This window comes from Erithacus rubecula (genome assembly GCF_903797595.1).
Source record: "Erithacus rubecula genome assembly, contig: SUPER_Z_unloc_2, whole genome shotgun sequence".
In the NCBI taxonomy this organism is placed as follows: Eukaryota; Metazoa; Chordata; class Aves; order Passeriformes; family Muscicapidae; genus Erithacus; species Erithacus rubecula.
The window spans coordinates 199,037-222,943 of NW_027635860.1; the positions used below are offsets into that span (position 1 = coordinate 199,037).

Here is a 23,907-nt window from a genome sequence, read left to right on the forward strand (position 1 = left end):
CACCCTTAAATATCTGGAAGGAATAAAATCTCCCATTTGTAGGGTTTGAGATGTAAAGTACAAGGCAAACTATTTCATTTATACTAAGGTATTCATTTTCTAAGATTCCTCTAAGACTCTGAGCTCATTCTAGGAATTCTAAAATTCTTCTAGGACTCATATTTTTAGAACTTACTGAAGGAGCTAATTTTTTGATCATAAAGCAATTTAATTCCTTTTCTGGATTACAAGGCAATAATTATTTTCTAAAAAAAAATCATAAAAATTACTGAAAGTGGAAGAAAAGCATTATCTTTATTGTAAATCAAACTATGTTCTAGTAAATCTATCATACACAGACACTGCAATGTTATTGCCAACAAAGTTACTTTTCCAAGATAATATTTGCTAAGTATGTCTCTATGTGAAAATGGATGGAACTGATTTTGAGAAATACGACATGAAAATCAACAAGACACATACCTTTCTGCTCATTTTGCTGTTGCTTCCCAACTACAGAAAGAGGAACAACTACTCAGGTGGAACCCACTGCTTTTGTAATTGGATTTTCACAATCTGAGTTGCCATCTCTAGGTAAATGCACACACTCGAGAAGCAAAAACACTTCTGCCATGTTCTTTCCCTATCCTCCTTCTCTCTTAAGGAAAACCCATAGAGATGGGCAGCCTGACAGACAGAAAGTAACAACTGTAAGAAGTGAACACAGAATGCAAAACAAATGCTTTCACAGATTGACAAGTAACACTTCCAACTATTATCAAATAACCACATTCACAAAGCTTGTACTGCTCCATCTGATGCCTCCACTAAAACCAACAGTGAACACAGTAAGCACTAACAATACAAACCCACTAAGAAAAGGCCACACTGATTCTCCTCATGAGCTACTCCATAGCCAAGGGTCTAACCTCCTCTATCCACAGCAGGTGCACCCAATGGAAAGCCAGCAGCTGCTGCCCCATGTGGAGTGCCAAGTGCTGTGATGCCTCGTGCACCACCACCTGCAGAAGCTTCTCCTGTGTTTTCCCAGTCTGCAAATTCTGCCAGTTGTTTACTAAGACCGTACAGAGAAAGAGAGGAAATACGTTAGGTAAAAAATAATCACTAACCTGCATATGCTATTTAAGAGAAGAGTTAACAGCCACTTCTTATCCAATCTACTCTTATCCTGTCCTTAGCCATATGGATTTATATACTCATGTGCCCTTACTGCATGACTATTACACATTTTGATATGCACTACAGTCAGATTGACTCTAGAGTCATATTCAAATCTATGAAGGTATTAACTCCTGCTTGGTACCTATCAAGTTTCACCTCTGGATAAATGTACACAGACATATTTAAGTTTTTATATGAACCAAATGTGAGCTTAGCAAGAAAACCTGAAATCTAACAGAGAACTCCGGGTAGAAATTTCCACAACTTCCAAGTAAACACTAGACACTGGAATGATACAGATCAGAAGGCAAGAGGAAATGGCCAGAAGTTGTGCCAGGGAACGTTAAACTGGATAATAAGAAAAATTAATTCAATGAAAAGGCTGTCAGGCATTAGAACAGACTGACCAGGGAAGCTGTTGAGTCACCAGCCCTGGAGGTATTTGAAAGATGTGCCAGACTGGCACTTAGGGACATGGTTCAGTGGTGGGCTTGCAGTGTTAGGTCCATTCTTAGAGGCCGTTCCCAATCTCAAAGATTCTATGAATACATCACTGAGCACACTTTTAACACAAGTCATAGCACACTATTAAACCTTGATCCTGTTATCAAAAAGCATTAAAAACTACAGTGATAACTGAGAACTTACTCAAATGATACAGTTGAAGGTTTACCTAGAATATCCATGAATAACAGCATAATCCTCAGCTGTCCATCCATTAGTGTCTTTCTGGGAAACATCAGCACCATACTGAAGAAGAACCTTTATCAGACTAAGCTCTCCACCAGAAGCAGCAGTCATAAGTGGAGTTCTGAAAGATCCAAGAAATATGATATGAAATAGATTGTTTTACACAATGACTGTAATTATTTTTCTTTCTGTTTGACCTCAAAAAGTACTCTCTCCATTACTTTAAAATGAAAAATGGAAAAGAAAAAGCATTTTTCATTAAGAGAAACAATTACATGTTTAATCTCAAAGCTTCCACACAGACAACACTTACAAACTCTACTACTATGCAGGAGATAGCTTTTCAATTTGAGGGAATAGCACTGAGCTAGTCACAGGCTTCCTGCCAGAAAGGCCATCACAGGCAGTAACATTTTGCAAACATTTTGTTGTGGAAAACATCGAATGAGATATGACAGCAAGCCACTGAGGTATGACCGTCCTTCACAAATCACACACAAGTAACTGCTTCTCTGTGGCTCCTTGTTTTGTATTTTTTCAGACCTCATTCCCATGCCTCTCTCAAACCAATCTGAAGAATATTAAAGACACCAATGTGAAGTTTGGACAGCCCCTCACCTTTCACATTGATCTCGAGCATGCACATCAGCTCCTTTTTTAAGAAGAAACTCCACTGTTTCTTCATGATGTTTGGACACAGCAAGAATAAGAGGGGTACATCCCTCCTAAAAGGACATATAAAGTTAAAAAACAAATTAAAACAAACAAACAAAACTTCAAGAAAAATAGGAACACAACTTTTGGAAAGCAATTCATTAACAAATATAAAATATTACCTTCTTTTGGGCATCAATACTGGCATTATGCTCAAGTAACAGCCCTGCTACAGTACTATTACTAGACAGGACAGCCAGGTGAAGGGCAGTATTGCCATCAGCATCTGCCAGATTTGGGTCAGCACCGTGTTCTAGTAGAACAGCCACACATTTTTCTTGCTGGCACTGTACTGCCTGGAAACAAAAAAGAAAAAAATTCCAGCATTTGCATTTCACTTTGTTGCCATTTCCCCATCTTCCTAATACTGGGAATTACGAGCCCCTCATAATTAGATTATGTTAGAATATGTTAGATTAGCTAACATATGCCCATTCCACACCAATCACAATATGCATGATTTTACAATGGTCTACATAAAGAATACTGACAAAGACATCATTTACTTCAAAATCACTAAGTCTCACTTGCAAGAAGATACCATCATCCACGTAGCTTCATCAGTGGCGATCTGTTATCATTGTCAAAAAGATTCAGCTTACACTTGTTTTCTACTAGATACATAACTACATCCACATGGCCATTTGCACAAGCAAGATGCAGAGCTGTCCTAAAAAGTAAAGAAATTGAATTAGCACAGACAGGGATCATTTCAGGCTTTTATGATCAACACACGACCACAAGTTTCACTTTGCAAATCTCAAGTTAAGGGGGCAATACTGTCTTTCCACAACATATAACCAGCACAGGAAAACTTACCTTTTTCATTCAATTTCTTGCCAGAAAGAAAAGCAGTCCTTCAAACCACAGCATCTTGGCTCTCATGTCAATTAACCAGTTTACTTGTACACAAAGACACTATCATCGAAGAAGTCCTTGCATGTGTTTCCTCCTGTCAAGCTAGGTGGTTTTAGGGCAATAGAACTAGATGAGTTTTATTGCTGCCACAAGTCCTGCCTTCACACCTATCAGAAGCCACAGCTTCTCCTGCAAGTCACAAGATCTTCTAGTCCAAGGTACTGATTAGCTGGACCAAAGTCTCAGAGCAAAAAAACGAACTGCCACCTAAAACCCCACTGTGGCTTAGGCTGCCACATCACACTCACAAAATACAACTGTACGAGCAACATCAACACACAGCATATTTATTTTGCATCACGATTCCTTCCTAACCGCAGTGTCCATCTTTCTTAAGTTGCTCCTAGCTGAGGCAGTGCATCCTTCGGGCCCAACTACTGAACCCCCACGCTGAGGTGAATAGATAGGTGCGATTACACTCAGACGTCCAAGCCCGGCTGGAGAATGGCCAGAGGAGAAAGGCTCCTCTTGCATCTCCCCTTTGCCAGGCTAGGAGCTCGCTTCCACCCCTGCGCCCCCGGGCAAGGATATACAACTCCGGCAATGAGGACACTGAGGGGGCCGCGTCGAAAAAGGTAAGGCAACAGCTGGCCGAATTCAAGGGCTTTTCGGCAGCACAAGCCTGATTCCCACGGCCGGCCAAGGGCTGCGGCGACCGCACTCCCACTCCTCGCAGCGACGCTGCCGTCCGCTCCTGAGCAGCGGAGCTCCCGGGGCTGCTGCAGCCGCACACGGGGCTCCGGAGACCGTCCCGCGGCTCTCGCCCTTACCGCCCCGCCTTGTCCCGCCCGTCGATGCCGTATTTCTTCAGTCCCTGCCGCACCTGGGCCAGGTCGCCGCTGGCGGCCGCACGGTGGAGCTTGCCCGGCTCCTTCTGCCCAAGCTCGTAGGCACCAGCAGGGCAGGGAAGGGAGGCACTGCCGCACGGCGGCTGCCCCTTCCTCTTCCTCCCGAACCCGAAGATCCTCTTCATCCCGCAGCAGGAACGCGGGCACAGTCCCGTCCAGGGAGAGCGCCGGCGGGCTGTAGCGTGCCTCCAGCAGGGACAGGGGAAGGGAGGCGCCGGCAGCGACCTCGACTCGATGCGGCTCCTTCGGAGCACACCTCAGGCTCAGCAGCAGCTCCGGGGCACGGCCCGCGGCCGCCGCCCCCGCTAGCCCCGACCCCCGCTGGCGCACGGCCGGCCCCGCGCACGCGCAGGAGGGCAGCGGCGGGCGGGCCCGCCCAGGCGCGGGGGAGTCGGGGACGGAATGGCGCTCGGAGGGAATTAGTGTCTCCGGGCATTCAGAGCTGCGCGGCTGCTGCTGTCAGCCTTGGGCGAGTGGGTGGCAAGAACAGACAGCAAGGATTAATGCAGGAGGAAAGAGGATGGAGCGGAGCTTCAGATACCATCTCGTTAGGTGCCTGATCAGATGCCGAGGAACACGTCTGGTCCAGCTGGGCTCGCAAGCTGCCGAGCGATGCAGCTTAAGCGTTGGGCGGGAGCCCAACAAGAGGCCGTGAACTGCCAACCCTCGGCATATCCAAGGGCGCGAAGATGGGTGACGCTAGTGCGGTGAACAGACTCTGAGAGACGCAGCTGGAGCCTGGAATTGCCGACCTTTTGGGTTCCGAAGGAGATGAAGACTGGTGACACCGGCGAAGACGCTGGATATGGAGAGGGGGGGGGAAGAGCCTTAGACTCGGGCGGAAGAGAGAGACTGGGTGAGGAGGCGACTGTGAGGCTGTAGAAGCCCCGAGGTTCTTTATGCAGGTGCTCTCCTCAGAGGCAGCAGCTTGAGCTGTTCCTGTGTTACTGCACGTGAAATATGGAACGAGAACTCCTTGGAACTGTAGCAGTGTGTACGGCTCAACTGTGAGGGCTTCAATGACTTCCATAACTTCAGTAAACTATTTCTGCTCTCACTTTGGACTTTTAGATGCTTTAACTTCAGTAAAGTTCAGCTCGGACTTCTTTTGCACGGGCTTTGTTTTCTTGCTTGTATTAATTTTGCACCCCTTTCCAATACTGAAGTCTCGTCACTCAGTCCCAGCCGCACCGTGCTTGAAATCCATTTAATCGACTTTATAAACATTTAATAGAGTATAGAAACAAGTTTTCACATCTGAAATGAAGGGAAACTATAGATACTCTATACAAGAAAAATTGTCCACACCATTTCATTCAAAATTTATAATTTTTGGTTAGAACTTCTCTTTTGGTCTGCAAACGGGATCCTTGGGCAAATGGAATTTCTTTGAATCTTGAGCAAATCCAGTTCCAACGTCAGCAGTGACTGTGGGGAAAGGAGACAACATTCCTTATGTTACTTTTACAGCATATAAGAAGAAATAAAGCACTGTAAGAAGATTTGATATAACTTGAGGGTCTCTGAACCTGAATGAGACTTCAAAATTTCCAAGGACACCTAACAAGGGAAGAGCTGGGCAAAAAGGTAGAAATGCATTTTGTGCACATTTGCTTATCAGTCAACAGCATTTGTAAAGCTAATGACAGATGTTGTGGAGGCTACACAGTGAACATCTGGGCCTCCACAGGACTCCAGTGGCCCTGAACAGTGCTTGTTAGCATAGCTCCTGCAGAGCTCTTCAGCCTCAAGTCTTTGCTTTCCTTAAACATTCAAAGCTGTGCTTTATGGGAACACTACAGCTACACAGCTGCAGTCCCTGCCAAGCAATGACTCTGGAGGACCAGCTATCCTGAAGCAGGTGGATTTCCTCTTCCTGGCCTGAAATTGTAGAGTGTGTTTTATGCCCCATGTTACAAGCACTGAACTCCTGTTTGCCTAAACACTACTGAACAATCTCTTCCTGAAGGAATGTTGTCTTTTGTCCCTGATCAAGTGCTTCTTCCTTATTCAAAACAAGACTGCCAAAAGGCTAGGCTACAAAGACAAGCCGTGAATCATAGCAAGAAAAATCAAGATCTAACAGCAGAGAACATGTATGGTAGGGTTCAGTACTGAATGCAATCCATGTACAGGGAAGGAAATCTAGAAAGATCTATAAAAATCTGGGGGCTTCTTTGATGTTTTTGCTGGAAATTAACTCTAGTGAAGGGCAACTTCATCTTCAACCAAGTGCTTCTGTTTGAGCCAGTGGATGATTTTTTTTTTGTTGGTTTTTTCCAGGCAAGTGCATAACATTCTATGCAATGTTTTGGGAAGCAGGACCTTCTCAAATTCCAGTCTAAACTGGACAGCTAGCAGGAAAACATCTCTGTGCTTAGCAGAGGAGGTTGAAAGTAATGGCTTGAAAGCTGTCAAGACATAGAAACAGTCACCTTTTTCCTTAAAAACACTCCTAATGTAATGACACATTACCTCTTTCCAGTTCCTTAGTGATTTTTTCAACCAGTTCCTGACGTGCCTAGAATTATACAAAAACCATACAGTTAAGACATAATATGACCTAAATGTAAATTCTAAAACTCCTAAAATATTCTTACGTTGTCTCTGTTACAGAGACAACGTGATAAAACCTAAAAGTATCATGGCAAATGGAGATGATGGCCTGTGATGGGCAAGAAGATGCCAAAGGCCTTGGACCACGTGAGCTGTGTGGAGAGGCTGAGAGAGCTGTGCCTGTTTCTTAGACAAAGCTCAGTGGTGCCACCTTTTCTGTGTGTATTAACTACCAGGAGGGTGGAGTAACAGAGATGGAGCCAAACTCCTCTCAGTGGTGCCAAAAGAATAACCACTCCCCCCCACCCCCCCCAAGCCTCAAGTATTTTTTAAGCATGGACAAGCAGCAGTAAAATCCTGGGGAAAGGGATCCACCTAGAACATGAGACAATATGGACCAATACATGGATTTTAACTTCATGCTAAGAGGGAGAACCTTGCATACTGCCACTGTCCAGCAGCAGTCAAGAATGGTATTTCAAAATGCTTACCTTGACCACAGGGGTTTCAAGCGTCTTTCTTGATGAGATCTTCTCACGTTTCCTTGAGAAGCTGTCTCCTGCACTCTGACTGCTGTCCAGACCTGGACACACCCAGAGGATCTTAGCATTGATTTTTTCAAGTGTCTGGTAGGTTCTGAAACATTCCAAAGCACACAAACAGTTACCTTTGGTAGGAACACTTTCCCAAAGTTAGTCTCCAGGTCCTTGAGTATTGACTTCTGAGATGAAGAGCCTCCAAAAATAGCACACAATTTCACCTGAGCTTGTTTGGAGGGCCTGTTTCTAAGACATCACAGCAGGTGCAAGGAGCAGCAAGCATCAGCAACATTTAGGACTGCTCATCATGAGGGCTTCAAAGCCTTCTGTGAAAGCCATGTGTTTACATAGCTTCTTCTGGAAGGCACCAGTATAAGAACTCTGGGCTGGCCCCCCTTCTCAAGGGAAGCTCAAAGCTCAGAGCCACTGCTTAAACAGAAGCCAATAAAGATAATTTCTAGTTTTCCTTTGCAGAATCCAATGCTCTTTTTTGAGGGGCCTATTTAGACATTATTGATGGCAGCAATGATGGCAGAACTAATCTTTCTTTCCTATTCATACTCAAAGAGTAATGGCCATGAAGTTAATCTTTGGTATGGTATGCAGAATGAAGAAATTACAAAGAGTGCTAGAAAAAAGCTACCAGTTAAAACAATATCAACCTGAAAGTATGCTTAGACAAATCCCTCACCTTTCACACTGCTCAGCAGCATGTCCATCAGCTGCTTTTTTCAGAAGACATTCCAGCATCTCTTGGTGCTGTTTGGAGACTGCAAGATTGAACGCAGTATATCCCTCCTGAAAGAAGAGAGAATCTCCATGAGAAAACCAAAGACAAGCTTGCATCTGTTCAAAAGAGAAGCTTTACCTGCATGCCAAGGTTACCTGGTTCTCAGCATCACTACTGGCATTATGCTCTAGCAACAGCCCTGCTACAGTAGTGTTACCGGAGAGGACAGCCAGGTGAAGGGCAGTGTTGCCACCAGCATCTGCCAGATTTGGGTCAGCACCATGTTCCAGCAGAACAGCCACACATTTCTCTTGCTGGCACTGTACTGCCTGGGAATGACACACAAAAAAGGAGGGAAGACTTTCAACATTTTTGTGTCATTCTTGTCACAACTCGCTCATTTCCTGAATGCTGCAATTGAAGGACATCTTCAAAGATTTAGCTAACAGAGGCCTAAGGCACAGCAGGTAACAACATGCATGCTTCTATGGCCCTTCTGTGTAAGGAATCGTGCAGGACACCTCTCCTGTAATGCACTGTCAATAAGCTCCACTTACAAGATCAAAACACAGTCCACTCACCCTCATCAGTGGAGTTCTTTTGAAGTTATCAGCCACATTGAGGTTGCAGTTCTTTCTTGCAAGATATCTAACGATATCTGTGTGGCCATTGACAGCGGCAAAATGCAGAGGCGTCCTAAAAATGAAACAGATAGTCTCAACACAGCCTTGTTTGCTGTGATGATAATAAAATCAGTGTCCTAACACAGCCTTGGGGAGCCTGCCCAGCCTCTATTCCTCCCACTTGCTGCAGCTACATCAGCCAGCGGGCAGAAGAGAAAGGGTGAGGTCCGAGCAGCTGCGAACAGCCCTGCAGAGAGAGCACGGCAAAGGCCGGCAGCATGCACTTCCAACAGTGCTTGAGCCGAGAAGGCAGCTCCAAGCCGTGGAAAGCTCCAGAGCTCACTCCTGTCCAGCTGACAGGACATATCTCGCTTTTCAAGCCATTAGCTTGAACGCAATCCCACCCACAGTTTTAAGAGCGCTGCTTCCACATGGCATCCAAAGCTGTTGGGGGGAGGGGGCGTTGGTCATCAGCACCATGCTGATGCTCTCGTTCTGCCTTTCCCCTTATGAGAAGCCTGCCGAGGGCTAGTGGAGCTCGGCTCAGAAAATGCCGCAGCAGCGCCTGCCAGATGCAGGCAAGGTGTCCCCTCGGTGGCCCATAGAACTGACCGCCTCTGCTGGTCTGGCGGGTTGATGCCGACTCTCTTGTAATACCAGCGCCGCCGTCTCAGCCAGGCCAGGTCGCCGCGGGCAGCCGCGCGGTGCAGCCTGCCCTGGGCCTTCTCCTTCAGCTCAGAGGCAGCGCTGCTGGTGGTGGCACGGGGCTGCCGAGACGGGCTACTGGATGGCGACTGCTGTCGCCTACAGCTGAAGAGCCCCGTGACTCTCTTCTGCAGGGCATGCCACGCCATGGCCCTGCTGGGGGCGATCCAGCAGAAGGAAGCACCCGGCGCGCTGCTTGCGGTCGGGTGGCGATGGCGGTGAGGGACAAGGAAGCGAAAGGGACAGGCACTAGGCACACGGTCGCCCCGCGCGGTGGCTGCGGCCAGGAGCCTCCGAGATGGCGGCAAGGACACGCAGTGCTCCCAACGCGGAGTGAGCTGCTTCTCCCAGAGAGGGTTGGGCAGCTCTGAGCGCCGGCTCCGGCAACGGGAGAACCGCGGGCAACAACAGAACCACGAGCAACGAGAGAATGGCGGCAGCACGCGACTGCGGCGCCGCGACGGCCAGCGGCACGCGGGGAACGACCGAGGGCGTCAACGTAGGGCACGGGCACGGCCGTGAGGGCGGCCTCGGCGGGCGCCCCCGTAAAGAAAATTAATCCACAAACACCAGAGGTTTATGTCCACAAAGGAGACAGAGGAGTCCTTTTTGCTATATTCGAATAAAGGGAGAGGCCATGGAGCATTTCCCTGGGATCTCTCAAAGTTTGGAGGACGCAGCCTCCCTTTTTATCCTATTTTCCCGGCCGCTTTTCCCTCTCTTTGTCCCCATTGGCTGAGGTACTTGAGAGGCACAGACTTCCCGGAACGCCTGACACCTGACATTCCCCTCCACTGTGTAACCCTTCCCTTTTAATTTTTAATTCTTGTAGAATTCATATTTCCCCCCGCCCCACCCTCCCACCCCCCCACACCTCCCGTTGCTTCTTTCATCTTCTGTTACCCAATTTCATTTAGAAGAAAACCTACAGTTTGTTTGTAAAGGCAAATCTCTTTTTCCATTCATCAATCAGTGTAATCCTTCCCATTGTTTCTTTCTATCTCTTGGTAGGCTAACTTTGCCTACCAACAGATCTACAACTTGTTTGTAAAGACAAATGTAACATTCCTCTCAATCCCTCCTCTTTTATTTTTAGTAATTCTCTTTACAAACTTATCTATTATCGTCTTAATTTCTTGTTCTCGTCTCCTTTTCGGTTTTGCAATTATTTGCAATGACATCAGTTTCTGTCCTTTTGTTAGCCATCTCTGGGTCAGTAGGCATGGCTATAACCTGCATTCCCTTGATCATATGTTGAATAAGTTGTATTAAACAAGGGATTATGCACGGTAAAAAGATTAGAGTTGCTACAGCACGTAAGAGGAAAAAAAGCAGTTGTTTAACTCACAGTCCACCAGGTAGCCACAAAAACATGTCCCATTCCCATCCTTTTCATGTTTGGACAGGTACATGAGCTAACTTTCTTATTTCTTTTGCTATTTGTTTCACCACCTTTCCATTGTCATCTATTTGCAAACAGCAGTTTGAGTCATTTAATTTGCCACACACGCCCCCTTCTTCTGCTAAGAAATAGTCTAATACTATCCGGTGTTGAAATATTGCATTTCTCATCTGAGTAGCCTGCTCAGCAAGAAGGTCAAGAGCTGTAGCTGTCTGGTTACTTACTATTTCAAAGACAGCTTGTAACCTAATTATCTGATTTCAATTCAAATTGGGTTCTCTGGGACCTGCTATTAATTCATTAGGATTCCAAGTGTCTGGTCCATAGTGTTGTATGATTTGTTCAGCTGGCCATTCATTATCACCCCACTTTTGGCTGCTCCCCCCAGCCAGGGGATACATCAATCGACCGCTTTTCCCTAATTAGATCATCATATACCTTGATTCCTAACTGGTTTTCCTGAACTTGTGGTAGCAAAAAGAACAGTGGTCTGATATACCCCACATAACATATTCCTGACCAGTTTGGGGGTAACCTGCAATAGGCATGTTGGCCACAAATCCAGTAATGCCCCTTTAAAGCCCAGGTCCCCTTGGCAAAGGGACCTTCCCAATTTTCCTGATCCACTGGGGGGTCAAAATACAGCTTGCTTCCTGGGCCTAGCGGTCCCCCAACAATAGTTGCCCCACCATAGTGTGCTCCCACTGAGGGCAGCACCCAACACCTGGGCACAGGAATGTCTGCAGATTCAGTTCTACGGTGAAGGAAATGTCCCCTTACTAAGCAGATGCTGGGAAGGTTTTTTGCTAGCAAGTCCCAAGCATTTGGTGTGCAGCTGCTGGTGGTGGAGTGGGTTCTTTAGCTTGAGATTTGCAAAGTGAAACTTGTGTTCGTATGTTGATCAAAAAAGCCTGAAATGATCCCTGTCTGTGCTAATTCAATTTCTTTACTTTTTAGGACAGCTCTGCATCTTGCTTGTGCAAATGGCCATGTGGATGTAGTTATGTATCTAGTAGAAAACAAGTGTAAGCTGAATCTTTTTGACAATGATAACCACCAGATCGCCACTGATGAAGGTACGTGGATTATGGTATCTTCTTGCAAGTGAGACTTACTGATTTTGAAGTAAATGATGTCTTTGTCAGTATTCTTTATGTAGACCATTGTAAAATCATGCATATTGTGATTGGTGTGGAATGGGCATATGTTAGCTAATCTAACATATTCTAACATAATCTAATTATGAGGGGCTCGTAATTCCCAGGATTAGGAAGATGGGGAAATGGCAACAAAGTGAAGTGCAAATGCTGGAATTTTTTTCTTTTTTGTTTCCAGGCAGTACAGTGCCAGCAAGAAAAATGTGTGGCTGTTCTACTAGAACACGGTGCTGACCCAAATCTGGCAGATGCTGATGGCAATACTGCCCTTCACCTGGCTGTCCTGTCTAGTAATAGTACTGTAGCAGGGCTGTTACTTGAGCATAATGCCAGTATTGATGCCCAAAAGAAGGTAATATTTTATATTTGTTAATGAATTGCTTTCCAAAAAGTTGTGTTCCTATTTTTCTTGAAGTTTTGTTTGTTTGTTTTAATTTGTTTTTAACTTTATATGCCCTTTTAGGAGGGATGTACCCCTCTTATTCTTGCTGTGTCCGAACATCATGAAGAAACAGTGGAGTTTCTTCTTAAAAAAGGAGCTGATGTGCATGCTCGAGATCAATGTGAAAGGTGAGGGGCTGTCCAAACTTCACATTGGTGTCTTTAATATTCTTCAGATTGGTTTGAGAGAGGCATGGGAATGAGGTCTGAAAAAATACAAAACAAGGAGCCACAGAGAAGCAGTTACTTGTGTGTGATTTGTGAAGGACGGTCATACCTCAGTGGCTTGCTGTCATATCTCATTCGATGTTTTCCACAACAAAATGTTTGCAAAATGTTACTGCCTGTGATGGCCTTTCTGGCAGGAAGCCTGTGACTAGCTCAGTGCTATTCCCTCAAATTGAAAAGCTATCTCCTGCATAGTAGTAGAGTTTGTAAGTGTTGTCTGTGTGGAAGCTTTAAGATTAAACATGTAATTGTTTCTCTTAATGAAAAATGCTTTTTCTTTTCCATTTTTCATTTTAAAGTAATGGAGAGAGTACTTTTTTGAGGGCAAACAGAAAGAAAAATAATTACAGTCATTGTGTAAAACAATCTATTTCATATCATATTTCTTGGATCTTTCAGAACTCCACTTATGACTGCTGCTTCTGGTGGAGAGCTTAGTCTGATAAAGGTTCTTCTTCAGTATGGTGCTGATGTTTCCCAGAAAGACACTAATGGATGGACAGCTGAGGATTATGCTGTTATTCATGGATATTCTAGGTAAACCTTCAACTGTATCATTTGAGTAAGTTCTCAGTTATCACTGTAGTTTTTAATGCTTTTTGATAACAGGATCAAGGTTTAATAGTGTGCTACGACTTGTGTTAAAAGTGTGCTCAGTGATGTATTCATAGAATCTTTGAGATTGGGAACGGCCTCTAAGAATGGACCTAACACTGCAAGCCCACCACTGAACCATGTCCCTAAGTGCCAGTCTGGCACATCTTTCAAATACCTCCAGGGCTGGTGACTCAACAGCTTCCCTGGTCAGTCTGTTCTAATGCCTGACAGCCTTTTCATTGAATTAATTTTTCTTATTATCCAGTTTAACGTTCCCTGGCACAACTTCTGGCCATTTCCTCTTGCCTTCTGATCTGTATCATTCCAGTGTCTAGTGTTTACTTGGAAGTTGTGGAAATTTTTACCCGGAGTTCTCTGTTAGATTTCAGGTTTTCTTGCTAAGCTCACATTTGGTTCATATAAACTCTTAAATATGTCTGTGTACATTTATCCAGAGGTGAAACTTGATAGGTAGCAAGCAGGAGTTAATACCTTCATAGATTTGAATATGACTCTAGAGTCAATCTGACTGTAGTGCATATCAAAATGTGTAATAGTCATGCAGTAAGGGCACATGAGTATATAAATCCATATGGCTAAGGACAGGATAAGAGTAGATTGGATAAGAAGTGGCTGTTAACTCTTCTCTTAAATAGCATATGCAGGTTAGTGATTATTTTTTACCTAATGTATTTCCTCTCTTTCTCTGTACGGTCTTAGTAAACAACTGGCAGAATTTGCAGACTGGGAAAACACAGGAGAAGCTTCTGCAGGTGGTGGTGCACGAGGCATCACAGCACTTGGCACTCCACATGGGGCAGCAGCTGCTGGCTTTACATTGGGTGCACCTGCTGTGGATAGAGGAGGTTAGACCCTTGGCTATGGAGTAGCTCATGAGGACAATCAGTGTGGCCTTTTCTTAGTGGGTTTGTATTGTTAGTGCTTACTGTGTTCACTGTTGGTTTTAGTGGAGGCATCAGATGGAGCAGTACAAGCTTTGTGAATGTGGTTATTTGATGATAGTTGGAAGTGTTACTTGTCAGTCTGTGAAAGCATTTGTTTTGCATTCTGTGTTCACTTCTTACAGTTGTTACTTTCTGTCTGTCAGGCTGCCCATCTCTATGGGTTTTCCTTAAGAGAGAAGGAGGATAGGGAAAGAACATGGCAGAAGTGTTTTTACTTCTCGAGTGTGTGCATTTACCTAGAGATGGCAACTCAGATTGTGAAAATCCAATTACAAAAGCAGTGGGTTCCACCTGAGTAGTTGTTCCTCTTTCTGTAGTTGGGAAGCAACAGCAAAATGAGCAGAAAGGTACGTGTCTTGTTGATTTTCATGTCCTGTTTCTCAAAATCAGTTCCATCCATTTTCACATAGAGACATACTTAGCAAATATTATCTTGGAAAAGTAACTTTGTCGGCAATAACATTGCAGTGTCTGTGTATGATATATTTACTAGAACATAGTTTGATTTACAATAAAGATAATGCTTTTCTTCCACTTTCAGTAATTTTTATGATTTTTTTTAGAAAATAATTATTACCTTGTGATCCAAAAAAGGAATTAAATTGCCTTATGATCAAAAACTTAGCTCCTTCAGTAAGTTCTAAAAATACGAGTCCTAGAAGAATTTTAGAATTCCTAGAATGAGCTCAGAGTCTTAGAGGAATCTTAGAAAATGAATACCTTAGTATAAATGAAATAGTTTGCCTTGTACTTTACATCTCAAGCCCTACAATTGGGAGATTTTATTCCTTCCAGATTTTTAAGGGTGTTATTTTGGAACTATGTGGCAAATGGACAGAAGACGGTGGTCAAACATAGTTCATTATTCCTTTCAATACAGTTCCTTACTCCATTTTTAAGTATGTCAAGAAAAATGGGCACAATATGGGATATTTTTCCTCACTGACTTGAGGAAGATACAGGAATTTAATTTAGAGTCAGACTTTGTTCCTTTGATTTGGGAACGCTTGATTTGACGCAGTCAGTGATTTGGAAAGTTTCTTGTTAAATTGCAGGAAATGTTTCTATTTTAAAGGTTTTGGTGCAGGTGGTTTAATCAGGAAAATATTAATTTTGCCCAAACAGTGCCCACTGTTACTGTCTTGGAGAGATTACTGACATACAGAGAATATTTACCTGCATTAATTCTGCAATCTCTAGCTTGCTCACAGAAAGTACAGGTCCTGTATGGTGAGAGTTGTACTGATATGCTGCAGTAACAGACTTCAGAGCCTCTGCAAGAGGAAAATTTGGAACGATCTCAGGAGAACAGAGAAACCCATTTTGGAATTATTTTCATTTCTGTTGCTCTTCTGCACAGTTTTTCTGGGATCTTCAGTGTTGTCCTTGTTCCTTTTGCTGCTTTTGCACTTGTTGAATATTTTTCAAAATACTCTCTTCTAATGAGCAATTCAACCTAGTTGAAAAGTTGGCTTTTGTTTATTGAAGTATTTACTGTGTGATGTATTGTTGCTGGGTCCCTACGGGAACTGTTGGGTTTCCATCATAGAGCTCTTAGAAAAGAATTAATTGCTTTGGTGATTTCTATCTCCCAAGGTCAGTAAAAAGCTGTCCTGTATTATCTCTTCAGAAAACTCAGAAATGTAGAAGGGTTGAGAAACCATCATGAGGTCCTTTCTTAACTCTTTAAATGTATTTTGTTTTGCTACAAGTAATTTTGCCATTTTCATCCCGTGTGGTAAAATCCATATTAGCAGGACTCTGTTCTGCTCTGAGATAATTGTTACATCATGAAGAAATTTGGTGTCAGCTGCAATAACAGAATGATTTTTTTGCCTTAAATAGAGAATTTTACTAAGTGGGATGGGTAGAGCAGATGCATAGTGATTTCTATTCTGAACTTGTGTTGCACAGCACATAGATAGGTGCACACAAATACATATGCATGAGACATCCATTTTGGTCCAGTTGTGGCCTGCTGTATAGCCCCCTCTATGTAGGGGGAACATGCTGCCTTCTTGTAGTGTCTGGTGGCATAGCTTTTGTATGGAGATGGTGCAGCATGGTCAAATGAATGGAAGCAGGACTCTTCAAAGTGAGGTAGAAGTGGCCTGTGTTTGTATTAGGCACCAACCGACACAACTTTTAAGATATGCTGGTTTAAGGCAACAAGTTCCTGGGTTCCTTTTTTAGGGAGGGATAACTAAAAACTGATAAAACTGGAATTTAAGATGAGTGTTACTTAAGATGAGTGTGTGTAAATAAAATAATGTCTCAAAGTTGCATGCTTATCTGAGCACAAGGAGCCAAGATTTTCTTGAAACTTCTGGATAGTCTCCAGAGTTTGGTTCTTGAGACATAGAGATTTTGAGATGCTTAGAATAAGGAATGTTGTGTGTGCTGTATGTGTAATGCACTCTACAACCATGGAGGAATTTATTTTTCATCTTTGCTAGACAAGGAGTAGTCAATTTGAGGGAAATAGAAAATGATCAGGAGAGTGTATTTCTGATAATGTGTTTCAGAATACTGAAATATGGATGTTTTGTTTGGAGCGAGTCCATTAAGTTAGTTTGACACTGTCCCTTGAGAGCAGAGTTCTGTAGATTGTGGTTGGGTTCTTTGCAGCAGTTTAACTGTAGAATAGGCTGGTAGTCACAGTATGTTCTCACATTGCTGTAGCTGTTTTGACGTTCTGCTTCTGTTTTGCGAGTTTCTGGCAATTCCAGTTTATTCTGATGTCATTGTTCCATCTGTCCTTTCCATGCCTTTTCCTAAATGGATATAGGAATGCAACAATCTCCTAACCAGACCTCAAGAACAGGAAAATCAAGGAAAGGTATTTTATACAGTAGCATTCAAAATATGAACCATGTTGTATAGTATACAAATATCAACACATCTATGATGTTTATTATCCCAGAGGTCCCTATTTTGGTGGTACTGGTTCTATGAACTACATTTGAGGGCAGGCTTTGTGTGATTTTGTTTGTTTGCATGTTTTGCTTTGGTTCTTTACTATTGAATTTAGTGTTTGCTTTGTGTCATTGGTGATAGTAAATAATTTTTTAAATAAGCCCTTCTGTTACTCTGAAATGGAAATGGGCTTGAATTAAAGTAGAAGCAAGTAGTCCCCAGAAACTGCTTTTCTAGATCCCATTTCTATTGTAATCAGAGCTCTGTCTGAAAGGTAGCTCATAAACTTTCTCTCTTGCCTTCTAAAGGATGATGTGACTTGGTCTTGATCATTGCTTAAAGTTACTATTCACAGATGAGCGAGTATTCAGAGTTAGAAGGGACCCACAAAGATCATCAGGTGCAGCTCTTGAGTGAATGGCTCATACAGGGATTGAACCCACCAACTTGGTATTATTATCACCATCCTCTACCCAGCTGATCTTATCTATTCATTGGAATCAAAATTTCAGAAAATTTACTCAGCTCTTTTGATGACTTGTAACTGTACTAATTGAAAGTATAACTGAAGTCACCCATCGAGAGTGATAAGTGACTGCTCCACACTGGTGGAGAAATTTTTATTTGGCTTGGGACATCAGCAGGTAGGTTAGTATGCTGGTACTGAGTGAATTTACAGGATGCTGTGGTATGTACAACTAATTAATATTATTTAAATATTGTGTGTTTGCAATAGGAAACAGTGGAAGTTAGAGACTGTGTTGGTATTTTGATGGTTAGCTTGTCCTTGTTTCAGTTTCTAGGTTTTTCTCTGCGTGACATAGACTGTATTTCATTGTCCAAAAGGCCAGTGCAGGTCAGGAGAGGTACTCATCCAAATTCTCACATGTACTCTGTCTTTGGAACAGAAAAAAATGTCATGCTCTTATGTGTTTAATGCTAGCAGAGGAGATCAGGCATGATATGCCTTTGTTTTCTATTCCCTTTAATGATTGTGCCAAAGTCCTTGGATTGGTTGTTATGATAGTTAGCAAGAATTTGGCAAATGCTGAAATAGCTACTGTGTGGAAGTTGTGTTTGTTTACCCCTTCTGTTTTTGAAATTGAAGAGCCTTTCTATTTCATCTTAACTGTTGATAGTTGAGAGGTTCTAGCACTCTTGAAGCTGGATTCCTAGAGTTCAGGTTTCTTTGGTAGATCAGTGATGTGCTAGAGTGTGCTCTCATCAAGCTTGCAAATAGCCCTAAGTTGGGAGGATCAGTAGATGCACTTCAGGACAGTGCAATCATTCAGAGGCTTTTACTCTGACAGGCTGTGTAAATGAACTGTCAGGCCTGTCTAGCAAAATTCAGCCAGGGCAAATGCAAAGTCTGCGCACAGAGGTACAAGCCCTTGTTACAAAGCATGCTGGCACTGTCTAGCAGGAGAGATGCCTTGGTGAGAAAGCCTAGTGGGTCTTGGCAGAGGGAGCTGAGAATGAGCCAGCAGCAGGATGCCCTGGCAACAGTGCCCTGAGTTGTATTAAGAGCAGCATAGCCAAGAGATTGAGGAAAGTGATTACCCAGCTCCACTCGGCACTCTCTGGATTGTGTCCAGTGCTCTGGGTGAAATTGGAGCCTCCAGTGCAAGAGAGATCTGTCTTTCAGCAGTGAGCAAGTTCAGTAGAAGGCCATCAGATTCATCAGGGACAGGAATATTTGCCCTTTGAGGACAGGTTGAGAAAACTGGGGGTTTTTTCAGTCTAGAGAAATGAATTTGCAGGGGACCTAGGAGCAGCTTCCAGTACATGTGAGAAGACAAAGCCAGGTGCTTCCAAGTGGTACATGACAGGAGGAGGAGACATAAGAGGCATAAATGGCAACACAATAGTTTCTGATCAAATGGGAAGAGTAAAACAGAGAGGTTGTACAGTCTGCCTCCTTGGAGGTGTTTAAGACCAGACTGGATAAAGCCCTGACCAACCTTATCTGACCTCATGACTGAGCTCACTTTGAGAAGGCTGGCTAGGAGACTTCCCGAGGTTCCTTCTGATGTGATTTATCCTATTATCCTACATGCAAGTCATGTTTGTAATACTGCTGAAAGCTTGGAGTGTGCTGTAGAGTGCCCTGGGTTTGCCACTTTCATCTGCTGAGTTCTCTTTTTGATCCAGTGTGCAGCTGGTGATTCTTCTGCTTGAGCTTTAGAGCTTGATTATGCTATTTGATTTTCATTATCTTTGCAAAATAATCTGGAACTGGATAGACCAGCAGATAGTGGAATACCTAGTGTAATGTTATATATAATGCTACATAAAAGAATAAATCTCTGCTAGTGATGTGTACTTGTGTGTAAGATGAGTACTTTGTAAGTTCTTAATGTCTTGCTAAACCACCACCATTTTGTTATCTGTTTACTAATGTAGGATATTAAAGGTATGCTTTTTTTTTTTTTTTTTTTTTTTTTAGTTTAGGTGTGTTTCTGTGTTTTCTAAACTTCTAGGTATAAGAGTCCAAAAGAGATATAGCTCTGGTCTTTTTATTTCCTTTTTTTTTTTTTTTTTTTTTAATTCAGTGTTGTTTTGGAAATGCAGTCATTTATGCCTCCCTGTACTGAATTTACTTCCCAAAGCATCATTCTGTTATGATGTGTAAAGTTGTCCATGTTCAATATTTAATTTTAAATGGTTAATTTTTAGCATGCTAAATTTAATTTCAACTTGTTGATTAATGTTTGAACAGCAATAGATGACTTCTCCCAAGGAGACTCAATAAGGTGAGACTTGAAAAATATCAAACACTTAGCTGAGGAATGACTTGAGAGACACAGTACTCATTTTGCTTTGCTTTTAAAGAAGCTCTGAGAAAGAGGGGAACGATGACAGTTGGCATACTTCTGAGGAAGAAGAACTTGATTTTACCCCCAAGCTATGGTGCATTTACAGGAAAAATACCCTGTAAAAAGAAGGGGCTTGAAGGCAAATTTTCTTTGGAACTGAAAGAAACTGCAGCTCCAGTCAAGATTGTTTTCTGTTTAAAGCAATCTCTGGCCTACCAGCCTTCCTTCTACTGTGAGTTTTTTCTAAAGGATCTGTAGCTGTGACACAATATGCAGTAGATTTGTAATTTGGAGCCAAAAAGCAGTAGGTGACAAGATAACCATATAGTTCTATTTTTTTCTTGTTCATGGGAGTCAGATTTGCAGACTTCAAAAATGTGCAAGTTGTTATTATAACCTATCCTGTTCTGCTTTAATCATTGTTACTGTTTTCTGTAGATTTGGGGACAAATTCCTAAGTGATAAAGGGCATTTATTTATCAAGATCTACAAAAATCCTTCATCACCTAGTTCTCCTTTCCTCAGCAGGTTCTTCAAGAGTGCTCAATGAGCAGATGAGTTACTCAAATGGGTCATCTATTTTCTTCTATAAGATGACATTCAGTACTTGCATGTGATCTCCCACTGAATGTTTTTCCTCTTTTCTTTTTCAGTGCTCGGGTAGTGCTCTTTTTGTTAGTTACAAGCTCTCATGCCTGCTGTTTTTACTAATGATCCTTAGAATGATCAGCTTCTGAGTGATGTCTGGAGCATCAACTCTGTTGCACTGGCATTATGCAGTGATGTGGAACCTGAGTGTGGTAGTTCAACATCACTCTGTAGTGCTGGAGATGCAAGCATGTTTAGATTTTACTTGATTTCCTTTTCTTGCACTGATTTAAATAGAAATGATACTTTTTCTGCAATGATTTTGAAATTTAGGGTTTTTTTTTTTAGTGCTCTTGCAGGGACTAAATTTATGCATTAAGTATGAGGATCTTAATAGTTACTTACCTTGCACACATTTGCAAGTAAGCATCCTGAAAATGCACTTTTAAATCTAATTTAATTTTACTTAAGTATTACAAATATTAGAAACAGATTTTTATGCACATGAGCATTTTTGGAAACAGTTTGCAGAAGGGTGCCTGCACAGTGTGAAATACTTACTGAATTGGATATGAGAGGAGTGTTGTTTGGGTAGTTAGAAGTACAGGATAGAGCTGGCACTATCCTAAGGACATTCTGATTATATTTACTGTTGAAGATTTCATGTGAACAAAGGATTTGTTGTTGTTACTGTTTAAAAAAAATTCTTACATCTTTATTTACAGAAGCTGCAGAAGCCAAACCTGACACTGTTAATGAGTGCTTCACAGCAGTTCAGGAAAAACAGTAAGTTATTTGCAAAAGGTAGCATGATGTACTGATGTATAACATGGACTTGCTAAGTAGATTTTTTTTTTGGTTGATTTCGGAGTTTTTGTTTAAATAGTAAATGAGGAAAGTAGCATTTGTAAACATTTATGATGTTAATAATTCAGAATAAAATAAGTAATTAAAATGAAGATATTAATCCCCTCTTAAGTCCTTTTCCTTCATCAAGTTCATCGTCCATCCTGCCCAACCTAATTTCCCCATTTCTTAATATTCCCAAATGGCTCCTCTTTTGTACATTAATCTGATAACATTCCGATTACTGTTTACATAATTCCTTCTGTTCATATGCATTTTTCTTTTTTTGTTCTTTAAGATGATGGTGGTGGTTCTAGAATTGAAAGTGCTAAGTCACCAAAGAAAAGTCTCCAACAAAGAATCCCATCAGGTGCAAATGTGAACAAAGGAGACAGTGAAGAATTTTTTAATCAAGATGTCTCAGCTGCATGCAACCTGGATGAAGAATTGGAGGAAGAAGAGGAGGAGGAGGAAAAGGAGGAGGAGGAAGAGGATGAAAATGACAATGGAGATGGTAATGAAGATTATGAGGAGGAGGAGGAGGAGGAGGAGGATGAAGATTTTACTGAAGATGAAAAGGAGGAAGAAGAGCTGGAAGATGAAGAAACTCAGTCTAACGAAATACTGGAAGAAGATAAAACAGAATCTAAAGGGGAAATTAATCAGAAATTAGAGTATTTCAATAAAGCTAAGCATGAAGGGGATGCTCAGTGTGGAACTGGAGATGTCTGTGATGATCATGAAATAACTAAAGAACATGATGAAAAAGTGAAGGATTCTGTTGATACTGCAGTGTCCTTCATAGCTGGGTCTTGTGAAAAGTTTCAAGGAAATAAAACGGCAATGTCTCCTAAGATCGTGAATAATGAAATATCTTGCAAGTCAGTACCAAAACAAGCTGTCTTTCAAAATCTAAATAATCTGCAAGATATGCAAGAAAGCTTGAACAGGAAAAGCATGATTGAGGAGACATTTCATAAGAAGGCTGACTCCTGTTTTGCAGGCTCTGAAATGACAGACTGGAAAAAAGAGATACCTCAGCCTGTCTTAAATAGTTGTGGTGTTAAGGAGGAAAAGTCCAACTTCAGTGATAGCTTTGAAAGTGGCAATAATTCTTGGTTAGCAGAAAAAACCCCAGGACCTGAAGGTGAAAGACCAACCTCTGTCAAACCTGAACATGTGGAAGGATGAAGATACTGAAGAGGAATATGAAGGAGTAGGTGATAAAGTCTGTAAACCACTGAAACAAGAAAATGAAAACTTGCACTTAAATGAGCAAGAAGAAGATTGGAGAGCAGCATTTCATTCAAGTACTGAAGTAAGTATATAAGAATGATTAAATCACAAGGGTATTTTCTAATGGTCATATAGGTAAGAAACACATAGTAAACTGGATTTATTTTAATGCTTATTTTTCACATATCCATCTTTTCATCATCCAGTTTTGATGTTAGTGTCTTACTTGGAGTCAAAACAGTTTCTTTGTTGTGGTATGGTAATAGAGTATGGAAAAAGAGGAGGCAGTAGACTCTGGAATCAGTTAGATTTTTATCAGTTCTGTTACAGTTTTTGTTTGTGATGTTTTACTACCATTTAAGAAAATTCATGGTGTGATAGCTGAAAGTGAGGAAACAGAAAGAATTTTGGATCAGATTGAGAGCAGGAAACTAATGATTTTCTGTGGAGCAAAGTAGGGGGAAAAAAGCAATATGCTCTGGAATGTTGTAACTTCAATGAAGCTAGAAGTTAGACTGACACGAGGAATTGCTTATGGAGGAAGAGCAAAGATGATGTTTGTGTTCTTTTCAGCTGTTTTGGTTGGTCTCTTTTAGGAAGAATCATCTGACTACAAAGAAGAGGAGAAGGACGGTGCTGGCAGAAAGCTACAAACTCCAGGTGTTGAGGATTTGAAAGATTGTGTTTGTAATGATAGGCATGAAGTCCACAAAGCTTCAAAGGACAACTCTGGTGAGGGAAATGACTTTGTAAATCCTGAGCCAAGTTCTTCATCTGCAAATATTAATGCACAGAAAGTGAATTTAAATGGTGATTGATTCCTATGATAGCAAAATATTCTCTTGCCTGTGAGTCCTAATGGGCATTGGCAGAGAAGGAAAGCAGATTGTGTTGCTTTTCATTCATTCTTAAAAGAACTGAAACTGTATGCCAAGCAATGCAATATGAAGCAAGTGCCATTCTTGATTTGTTCTGCATTCTCCCTGAAGTGGTCTAAAAAATGCACAGATGGAAAAGAGAAGGAGGACTAGAATGTCTTGAGTGACAACAGTATTCCCTTTTATGATGAGCACTGTCACATTGAAAGGCTGTGACTGACCTTGGCTGAAGCCAGGGGAGGATTTGAGTCAAGCTGAGAGAAAGCTGTTCCAGTGCCTCACCTTGTCCAGTTTTAAAATGTAGGTGGTCTCTCCAGCACCACGTGCGTGTACTTGAAAACAATAGCAGCCTA

General features: G+C 42.2%; 3 protein-coding genes across 5 annotated transcripts in view; 2 read left to right on the plus strand and 1 right to left on the minus strand.

The window, feature by feature from the left end:
* The window catches only part of LOC306814806 (uncharacterized protein), a 52,837-nt gene that overhangs the window by 26,613 nt on the left and 2,317 nt on the right, over window positions 1-23,907 (plus strand).
* Window positions 3,109-4,537, minus strand: LOC306814690 (ankyrin repeat domain-containing protein 7-like; the record flags this gene model as incomplete). The annotated part of the gene is made up of 2 exons (XM_079330986.1): window positions 4,254-4,537; window positions 3,109-3,235 (listed from the first exon to the last, which is right to left on the minus strand). The coding sequence occupies exons 1-2, from the start codon at window positions 4,454-4,456 to the stop codon at window positions 3,109-3,111; spliced, it is 330 nt and encodes a 109-aa protein (XP_079187112.1). The 5' UTR covers window positions 4,457-4,537.
* On the plus strand, window positions 11,950-23,386 carry LOC306814804 (uncharacterized protein). Of its 3 annotated transcripts, none has more exons than XM_079331251.1 (10): window positions 11,950-11,962; window positions 12,222-12,395; window positions 12,507-12,613; window positions 13,112-13,248; window positions 14,023-14,175; window positions 19,910-19,943; window positions 20,023-20,093; window positions 21,318-21,380; window positions 21,739-22,758; window positions 23,273-23,386. In XM_079331251.1, the coding sequence occupies exons 1-9, from the start codon at window positions 11,957-11,959 to the stop codon at window positions 22,629-22,631; spliced, it is 1,638 nt and encodes a 545-aa protein (XP_079187377.1). In that variant the 5' UTR covers window positions 11,950-11,956; the 3' UTR covers window positions 22,632-22,758; window positions 23,273-23,386. The 3 variants fall into 3 exon arrangements, with proteins under 3 accessions (XP_079187377.1, XP_079187378.1, XP_079187379.1); XM_079331252.1 differs by having other exon boundaries at window positions 20,026-20,093; XM_079331253.1 differs by lacking the exons at window positions 11,950-11,962; window positions 12,507-12,613 and having other exon boundaries at window positions 12,274-12,395.

Excerpts from the sequence above, each read along its gene's own strand:
- LOC306814804 (XM_079331251.1), top strand. Across the intron at positions 13,249-14,022 it reads TGTTATTCATGGATATTCTA|GTCTTAGTAAACAACTGGCA; the intron begins GGTAAACCTTCA and ends TTTCTCTGTACG. Across the intron at positions 14,176-19,909 it reads ACCTGCTGTGGATAGAGGAG|CAATAGATGACTTCTCCCAA; the intron begins GTTAGACCCTTG and ends ATGTTTGAACAG.